At 46.2% G+C, this 10,313-nt stretch overlaps 1 protein-coding gene across 1 annotated transcript; it reads right to left on the bottom strand.

Annotated features, from left to right (window-relative positions):
* Positions 1-1,546: 1,546 nt before the first annotated feature.
* On the bottom strand, positions 1,547-10,002 carry LOC120915343 (protein phosphatase 1 regulatory subunit 15B-like). Its single transcript, XM_040325755.1, has 3 exons — positions 9,668-10,002; positions 4,619-5,795; positions 1,547-2,178 (listed from the first exon to the last, which is right to left on the bottom strand). Exons 2-3 carry the CDS (start codon positions 5,786-5,788, stop codon positions 1,972-1,974), a joined length of 1,377 nt encoding a protein of 458 aa, XP_040181689.1. The 5' UTR covers positions 5,789-5,795; positions 9,668-10,002; the 3' UTR covers positions 1,547-1,971.
* Between the last annotated feature and the right edge of the window lie 311 nt (positions 10,003-10,313).

Here is a 10,313-nt window from a genome sequence, read left to right as displayed (position 1 = left end):
TCAAAACAGCTGAAAGGCCAACCCCTGCTCTATATAGTCTAGAAGTCTATGAAACAGGAAAAAAATCTTCCCCAGTGGGATACAGAATGCAAAACCCCTTTGGTTTTAACCATTCCAGCTCCAACCATAAGATTTTGGCTTCAGATTAACTTTAAAGTAAAATTGCTTTTTACTTTCCCTGAAAGGATTTGTAGATTGAACTTTGACATTTGTTATATTTTTTCCTTAGATTTTTCCCTCATTTCTACACTAAGCCAGTTTCAAGAACTAAAATATTAGGCACTTAAAAAAATGCTTATTTGAAAAACAAAAACAACACCTTTGTACATTACAAAACTAAAATGTTTATTTACAAATGCAAATAAATAAAAATTTCCAAACAAACAATTGATTACAAACTCAAATTTGTACAAGTTAAAAAAAAAAACACAACAAAAAAAAGCCTTCCACAACTAGTGGAAGAAGTTTTATTTTACCTCTAGACCGCATAGTGAGCAAACAAGTCATTTGTTTACTTTAGTACTAAGGACTCTTAGACCCGGTTCACACTGGGGCGACGCGACAGGCGGCTCAGCCGCCTGACGTGTCGCGTCCTATTCAATGCAATGGAACCATTCTAAGAGGAGTGACGCAAGTCGCTCCGACTTACAAAAAGGTTCTTGTACGACTTTGGGGGCGGCTCGGGGCGACCTGCATTGACTTCTATACAGAAGTCGTTTTGCCAATCGCCTCTGAAGTCGTCCTCAGGACGACTTGCAGAGTCACCCCTGAAGTCGTGCCGCTGCTGCGTGAACCGACTTAATACCATAACACATGCTGTAAAAGTGCATTATGGTAATTTTACATGTGCATTGTAAACATTAATCCCAACATAGCACAGGTTTAAATCCTGTGCGTTACATGAAAATGGGTTCTGAACCATTTTGTACACAGAGGTGTTTTGATAGGTCATTCAATAAGGCTCATGTCTTATACAAAATGGTGGTGGGGGGCTCAATACAAAAAAGGAACATAATAAATGCTTTCTTCCAGTGCGTGTGTAGTGTTTGGAACAACGCATCATTTGCATAAAACAGCAGAAAAAAAGCAGAGGTAGAATTAAACAATCATGCTATTAGACACAGAACCCCAAGAACTGTAGCATTAAAAGAGAGGTAAGGGATTTATGTAGATTTATAATTACGTCAGTGGTGCCTTTGCACTGAGAACCGAGCAATCGAACACAACCAATCACTCGGTTTTCAGAGCACCCCGAGCAGAGAGCTGAAGACCGTCGCAGCTTTCTGCTCTGCCCCCTCCTTGCTAATTGGAGCGCTGAGCTTTGTAGGGGGAGGGGTGGGTAGCTCAAGCTCTTAGTGGCTCGCTGAGAGACCAAGTCAGTTGTCAGTTTCAGGCACCTGGCAGATTCAGACTTTGTTGTGATGACGCAGTGCCTGGACTGACATGCATGTCGTCAGCAAAGAGCGCACTTCAGCCTGCTCTCTGCTGAAAACTAACTGCACTCCTGTGATCCATAAAAGTCCAGCCACACAAACTTTGGCAGTACTTTAAAGAAAAAAAAAAAAAAAGTAAAATTCTGCATAGGGTTTTTCTTTGAGGTCTTCGTTTTCTGCCAAGCCTGAAATGCAGTGACAGGAGATTGATAACCTCATGCCAACACAATAAGAATTCCCTTTAATAGCCATGGACATTGGCACTGAATTATGGCTCATACAAAAGGATTGGCCAAACTAATTCTAGAATGTTACCAAAAATCTAATGCACTAGAAATGTAGTGCATAAAATACAGTAAGTAAACACTGTCAGATAAGTGCAATCGTAGTCTGGTTGAGTACAGCTATACTTTCTCAGTGCAAAGTATGTGGTCACAGTTGTGGTGTACAAGTCCTAGGCAGAAATATTTTATATCACTTTAACTGCTTTCATGGTCTGGAATATTGAGTCGATAAAGTACTTTCAGCAACCAAGATATCAGTCTTTATAGTGTCTTCCAGCCCATATCTTCTCCCTGTGATCAGGTTGTAAGCAGAAGCCAATGGCAGCCTCAGTCTCAGCAATACGTTTCTGAAAGCGACTGCGATCTCGGGCACACTCTTCCCATGGTCCTTTGCGTGCCATTCTGTAAGCGTAGCTCCATGTGACCATACGATGCACAGTGACATTGGATGAGAAACACACCTGGAAAAAGAAGAAGTTGTAACATTAATTATTGTAATCACAGAATGTAGTTTAGAGTATAGATAGTACAGCTCTACTGCATCACAGTGACCAAAAAGCAAGATCCATGAGGGCAAACCAGAAGGCGTTCACAGCATCTTTCTATATCTGCTTACTAAGCTATGGGTTTCTACATTTGCAATGTATTGTCAAATTAACCAAAATAATACACATAAAAAAGGCCATCTTTCAGTGTTCATATTTAGAATAATGCACAATTTCTGATGAAGACTGTATACAGCTCCAAGATTTGTCACTGGTTGCTCACGTTGCCTAATTAACCAAAGAGCTAATTATGCAACTCTAAAAAAGAAGTCTAAGATTATAACATATAAAATGCTTGTCACCCACAAATAGCAACGTGGCAATTAAAGGCGGTTCCAGTAACATTACAAAAGGATTGCATGAAGTGATGACACAGCCATTGTGTGACTGGTTGCTATGGCTGAGTCAGACTACTCTCAGACTTGCCATTCTTGTACTCCCAACAAATCACCTGACAGTTTCAGAAGGTGGCATCAGGGCCCTCAAGAGACCTTATGCAATGGTGTGCAATTTTAGTCTGCTCTAAGAGGAGCTGCCAGATGTAGGGTCAAAGGGGAATTGTGTGCACAGCCTCTAAGCCATTTTCATAAGGATTCCATGTTTGTAAATTATACAAGAAAAGACTGCAGTTAAATTATGCTGTAGATGTGACTAAAAATTGAGTTATGCTTTTTTTTTTTTTTAGAAGCGCAAGCTAGGGGGCTTATACAAAATATGCAGTCTGAGCCAAGAGATGGCTGGATGATTGTCTCTTTACAAGCATAACCTGGTAAGATCAGGTCAGCATACACACACTATATAGAATACCAACCAAGTTACTAATGTTCGATAAACAAGACTTATCACATTAGGGTTAAACCGGTGTAACCACTTCCATACCGCAACTATTCTGGCACTTTTCTCCTTCATGTATAAATCAGAATTTTTTTTGCTAGAAAATTGCTCAGAACCCCCAAACGTTTTATATATATATATATATATATGTATATATATATATATTTTTAGCAGACACCCTAGGGCAGGGTTTAGCAGACCTCCAGATGTTGCCAAACTACAAGTCCCATGAGGCATAGCGAGACTCTGACAGCATCAAGCATGACACCCAGAGGCAGAGGCATGATGGGACTTGTAGTTTGGCAACAGCTGGAGGTCCGCTAATTGCTTATCCCCGCCCTAGGGAATAAAGTAGCGGTCATTGCAACTTCTTGCACGGTATTTGCGCAATAATTTTTCAAACGCCTTTGTGAAAAAAAAAAAAAAAAAAAACACTTGTCAATGTAAACATCCTTTGTAATAGGAATAGTGTGCGACAGGTACTCTTTATGGCGACATGCGGGGTCAATAAGACCCCACATCTCTCGTTCAGACTGAAAAGCATGAGATCAGGAAAACAAACATTTTACCGATCTCATGCTTTCAGCCGTGGCTTTGTTTACTTCCAGGTACCCGGGCGTGATGTCATAACGTCACGCCCTGGCCTCCGACAGTCAGAGATGACCACCTGGTCACCAGAAATCTCTATCCTCCTCATCTGGCAGCGGCAGATTCATTCTTCAGGGCCTCAGATGGCACAGGGGAGCCCGGAGAAGCACCAGATGGCAGCGGGGGATGTCTGTCCCCTCCTGCCACCTAGAAGAACGATCATGCGGCGGAACCACCGCTATGATCGTTCTTATGGCGTGCAGAATCGCCGCATGAAAAGAAGGCTATCTGGATGATGCCTGTACCTGCAGCCCCCTAAAGTACAGGACGTCATATGAAATCAAACGGTAGGGAAGTAGTTAAAGGGAACCATAAAAAAATGAAATGGGTGCTGAGGAAAAATGAAGGTGCAAATTCTTGGACCATAATCCTATCCAATTTAATAATTGGCGAGTTGCTGTCTTAACACAAGCACACAGCAGCAAAGTGGGTACACATGCTACTATGTACCCAGATAAGTGTGACAGGCCGCAAATGTGACAGTAAAAATCAAATGGTAATTGCAGCTCTCATATTTCTATATTAACATGTTGCTGATAAACACAAATGATTTTTACAATGATGCAATAAATTAGAAGTAGAAAATTAGGAACTCCAACCTAAAACCAGTACTTTTGTCAATAAAACTGAAATACCTACAGAAATCATCATTTAAAAATAGTTGTGAAATCCAACTAGTAGTTGCTATGTACTAGTAACTTGTTACCATTACCAGTAGTTCTTGTAGCCTACCAACTTTACTTTGATTGCCATGAACCAGTATGAACTGTATTCATCTTTACCATAAATACATGCCTACATGAATTTATCCATAACTTAAGAATGCCCCCCCCCCATATCTACCACCAAATGTATTCACGGTCTGCATATTTACCTTCTTAACCCCTGGGTTTTTAGCTTGCTTTACTTCAAGGGATTCAGACTCGCCCTTCTGGCTGGCACACTTGTAAGAGCATTTAGAACTTGAAAGGACTGGCTTCCTGGCCTGTGGCTTCATGGTACATTTCAAAGTTTGACATCCACCATGCTCTGCAATAGAGGGACTTTTAGGGCTTCTGGTGGGCTTGGCAAAAGAAAGCGGATTATATGGGTCATCGTTCCGACAGAAGGAATCCCACAAGTCATCATCCCTACTGCAGTCTGTATCACTTGCTTCATCCCACGAGTCAGTCTCTTCATCTGACCAATCACTTTCTTCACTCTCATCCATGTCTTCCTTGGACTTTGTCGTCCATGACTCTTGCATGCCACTGTCTACTGAGGCATCCTCAACGGAAGAATCTTTTTCAGTCTCTTCATCTTCACTCTCAGACTCGCTGAGACTGGTCTCTTCGCATGGAAGCAAGGAATCGCCATCAAATTCACCCTCGCTAAGATCAGACTGTTCAGATGGGGATGAGGACTCCCCATCCTCTGATGGTACACAGATCATTGACAAAATGAAGGGGTTTGTACAGGATGGTAGAAGTGTCTCTTTACTGACCATGATATCCATGTCAGAAAACCCTTCGTGGTCACAATCCTCTTCCATGTAAGAATTTCTCTGAAGAATCTCCATTCTGGGACTGGGCAGCTCCTTTTCTGGAACCATATTCTGTTTATTTGACTCGGCTTTACAGCTCCAGTGACACTTTATAGAGATGGTGTTCATGGACTGTCCTGTATGTGTTGAATGTTTAGACATGTTCTTGTAAATCAACACATTAGTCACCTCCACAGCCAAAAACACATGTATGATATTCCAGCACATACACAGCACAGCTTCAAAAGCTTTACTCTTCCAATCTTTAGGAATGATCTTCCAACCCAATGGCCTTCTATGCAGAAGATTTCTGACCAGAGTGAAGATGGACTGTGTAATTCTGGCAGCCATTGTTAACACCACCATATCTGTTCCCAGCTGACCAATGACAACCTGCATTTCCGGATGATCTTTCATGGTGTCAATCTGGACGGCAGTTCCTCGATTCCAATGAGTCATCGGAGAGGTAAGATTCCTCCAGAAGGAGCCAAAACAGAGGTAGTTGAGACTCATTTTGTTCATTTACACCCTGCCAGAAAAATAGAAAACGTAGATGTCAGTAATGAAAAGCAGCTGCAAAGTTTCTGCTCAACCCATTTTCATCAAACATCAGAAACTATCCACCCAGGTGAGCAATATAGGTTTGGAATGTATAATTCAGGTGTAAATTACTGGCGCGACCTTAAAGTACTAGTAATAAAATAAAGCAGCCAATTATTTATCTAGAATCTAAACACACACCAGAACAATTTCAAGAGGCTTCTTAGAACACCTAAACTGGTTGCACAACTATTTATGTAACTAGTAAATAAAGAGTCATAACAACATTTACTTACTAATCATCAGTTGGCTCAATGTGCTTATTTATGAATCTATAGGCACATCATTAAGTGCTAGGGGGGAAAAATTATTAATAATCTTGAAACTAGGAAATGCCAGCAAAATAAGGTGCTTGGGTCGAGGCCATCAATCTGACATCCGCTTGAGATACTTGTGAGATCATTCAGAATTTACTAAAAAGTGCATTTGTTCCTCTTCAAGCTACTGCTTGAATCACAAAAGCCTAGCCCATGGGTCTTCAAACTACGGCCCTCCAGTTGTTCAGGAACTACAATTCCCATCATGCCTAGTCATGTCTGAATGTCAGTGTGTTACAATGCCTCATGGGATGTGTAGTTCCGCAACAGCTGGAGAGCCGTAGTTTGAGGATCCCTGGCCTAGCTACTCAAAGTTTTGTATTCTGGCAAAAGAATAGAAGGGGTTTTGTGAATGGATGATGGCAGAGGAAAAAGGAGGGCGAGAATGCTAGGATCACTTCACTAAGAGCTGAAGCTCAATTGTAGGGCCTGAAAATGAGTGCTGTGTACAATATTCAGCATGAAACTGAATTGTACAGTAAACAGCTGCGACAATACATTAGAGGTAACGTGTGATATATAATTATTATGCAGCAAGAAATTCCAAGAAGCAGGAAAAGATCCCTGCACAACAAGTGCCTCTCACCAGAGCAGCTCATTACCACCCCCACTAGAAGAGCAACTAATTTATAACACATTCTGCTCCAAGCAAGGCATGGTGTTGTAGTACAATGGGCTCCAAACTGTGGCCCCAGATGCAGTCCTTTGCTTGCTTTTTTCCCAGTCCATGGGGCATTATACCCCCCACTGTCAGCTACAGTGAGGCATAGTTCCTGACACCAACAGGGCACTACTCCTCCCAATGATTGGGCCACAGTCCAGCCCCCCCCCCCCCTAAAGCTGGAAGGACATAAACTGGCCCTTTGTTTAGAGATCCCCTGCTGTAGTACAATGAACATGACTTGGGTGTAAACTCCAGAAAATACCTCAACTGGGTTTAAAGACATCAGCCCAAATATGGACATACATCAATAATAATGCCGTCTCATTAGGAATTCTGCCGTCACTACATTATACGATCCAACAGTTCTTATTTATAGAGCCTTTAAAACCCACTTCTGCTTTGTTACCAGAAACATCAGAGAGGGGGTTGTACTAGAAGAGATTACTCATGACATGTGCCGATTAATCCAGAGTCCATTCTGCTTCCTGCACCTCCCTCAGCGGCTCTGCCACATGACCTCCCTCAGTGGAATGTACAGGGCGGATGTGCCTTCATCATCAATAGACCATGGAACAAATGTGAACCGCAACAAAGGCGGGATGGAAAAACACCAGCAAAGCCGGATGTTCCACAAAAAAGGATTGTTAACTTCACTCAAAATAAAGACTTTGTACCCAACAGACGCTGACACAAGTGGGTAGCATGGCTCACATGGCGAGCACATGAACATGGGTGACAGGCTATTATACAAAACACCACAATAGATGACTATGATAGATCTGTCCCTAGAACAAGTAGTGAGGGGAAATCTTCATAGTTGTTCCAGGAGACTTCCTCCAACTTCCTGTTGTGTCTCTGGGACAGGAAGTGGTTCCCACAGAGGAACAACCTGGCTGGGGGTTTAACTCATCCTCGCTTGAACCACTTGCCGACCACCTAACTGGGAAAGTACATCATGATGTGGATGTTAAATACCATTGTTATGGCAGCAGCTAATCTTCCATAACCTCATATCTTTTTCATTTAGGCAGCTGGCCTTAAGATGAAAGCGATCCCAGCAGCGGATTTGCCACAAGAATACTTCTAGGCGGTGGGAGAGGTGCCCCCCCCCCCCTATTCCTGGTAGTTTCCAAGCTTACCGGAGTCATCTGAACCAATCCAGCTGTGGGCTAGGCAGGAAGCGGAGAGAGGGCAAGATAGCCCCCGGTCAGCTCTATGCCCTTGGAGGACCAGAGAAACCTCCATTGCTTCTGTTTCTCTGGCTTAAAGACACCTTTTTTTGTTTTGAAGTCAAAGTGTCAAACATTTATTTTATTTTTGCTTTTAAGGGTTTGTGGATGTGGACACCGTCACCAATCACTACTATTCCCCTCTATAGATAATTGTGTGTGTGTGTGTGTGTGTGTGTGTGGGGGGGGGGGGTCTGATCAGCAAAGCATGCTGGGTATTGTAGTCCCTCGCCCCCCCCCCCATGGGCTTGTGGTCGACTGTAGTTGTCCTCCCCCTCGTGGTCACCTGTAGTCCCCCCCCCTCATGGGCTCGTGGTCACCTGTAGTCCCCCCCCTCATGGGCTCGTGGTCACCTGTAGTCCCCCCCCTCATGGGCTCGTGGTCACCTGTAGTCCCCCCCTCATGGGCTCGTGGTCACCTGTAGTCCCCCCCCCTCATGGGCTCGTGGTCACCTGTAGTCCCCCCCCCCTCATGGGCTCGTGGTCACCTGTAGTCCCCCCCCCCCCCTCATGGGCTCGTGGTCACCTGTAGTCCCCCCCCCCTCATGGGCTCGTGGTCACCTGTAGTCCCCCCCCCCTCATGGGCTCGTGGTCACCTGTAGTCCCCCCCCATGTGCTCGTGGTCACCTTTAGTCCCCCCCCTCATGGGCACCTTTAGTCCCCCCCCCCCTCATGGGGTCGTGGTCATCTGTAGTCCCCCCCCCCCCCCTCATGGGGTCGTGGTCACCTGTAGTCCCCCCCCCCCCCCCTCATGGGGTCGTGGTCACCTGTAGCCCCCCCCCCTCATGGGGTCGTGGTCACCTGTAGCCCCCCCCTCATGGGGTCGTGGTCACCTGTAGCCCCCCCCCTCATGGGCTTGTGGTCACCTGTAGTCCCCCCCCCTCATGGGGTCGTGGTCACCTGTAGTCCCCCCCCCCTCATGGGGTCGTGGTCACCTGTAGTCCCCCCCCCTCATGGGGTCGTGGTCACCTGTAGTCCCCCCCCCCTCATGGGGTCGTGGTCACCTGTAGTCCCCCCCCCTCATGGGGTCGTGGTCACCTGTAGTCCCCCCCCCTCATGGGCTTGTGGTCACCTGTAGTCCCCCCCCCCCTCATGGGGTCGTGGTCACCTGTAGTCCCCCCCCCTCATGGGCTTGTGGTCACCTGTAGTCCCCCCCCCCCTCATGGGGTCGTGGTCATCTGTAGTCCCCCCCCCCCTCATGGGGTCGTGGTCACCTGTAGTCCCCCCCCCCCCCATGGGGTCGTGGTCATCTGTAGTCCCCCCCCCCTCATGGGGTCGTGGTCACCTGTAGTCCCCCCCCCCCCATGGGGTCGTGGTCATCTGTAGTCCCCCCCCCCCCTCATGGGGTCGTGGTCACCTGTAGTCCCCCCCCCCCCATGGGGTCGTGGTCATCTGTAGTCCCCCCCCCCCATGGGGTCGTGGTCATCTGTAGTCCCCCCCCCCCCTCATGGGGTCGTGGTCATCTGTAGTCCCCCCCCCCCTCATGGGGTCGTGGTCACCTGTAGTCCCCCCTCATGGTCACCTGTAGTCCCCCCCCTCATGGGGTCGTGGTCACCCGTAGCCCCCCCCCTCATGGACTCACGGTCACCTACCTAGCGGGGTCTCCAGTAGCAGAGGTCAGCCTGTGACGAAGGCGCTCCAGCAGACGTTGGTAGTTCCCTCCTGGGTCGGGGGTTGGTCGATAACGCGGTGATAACCGAAGTCGGGGACACGAGCTCTCCTGACTTTCCTCAGGTAAAGCACACAAAGCATTGGGGAGAACCGCGGTGCCTCTTCTAGTAAAGCGCTATAAGCCATGCCTGGTCATCTGGCCGTTCACTCGATTCGTCTCTCTGTATGTGTTTGTGCTGTAAAGGGGAAAAATGGAGAATGCTCGTCTACCGTGTATATAAAGGCTCTGCCGTCATTACGTCAATCCAGAACGATCCAATAGTGAAAGGAGGCGTGGTTGACGGAAAATACGTGACGTTCCAGACGTCGTTTCTATAAATAGAAACAGAGAGGGATGAAGGGCGGGGCAGGTGAGGTCACATGGTGATCCTGAGAGTCGTGACGTGCCGAGAGTTGTCGGGAAATTTCCATGGTTACGATGGTGTATTGTGTGCGGAGGGGGAGGGGAGGAAATGGTAATTCCGGGGATAACACTGAAGTTTTGTATTCACAATACAAATGTCACCGAACATTCCCTAATATGCACATAATATTAATAAAGATACAAGAAATGCCACATTCGTGCCT

Source organism: Rana temporaria, chromosome 10 (genome assembly GCF_905171775.1).
Source record: "Rana temporaria chromosome 10, aRanTem1.1, whole genome shotgun sequence".
Taxonomy (NCBI): Eukaryota; Metazoa; Chordata; class Amphibia; order Anura; family Ranidae; genus Rana; species Rana temporaria.
This window is presented reverse-complemented; position numbering and strand designations above follow the sequence as displayed.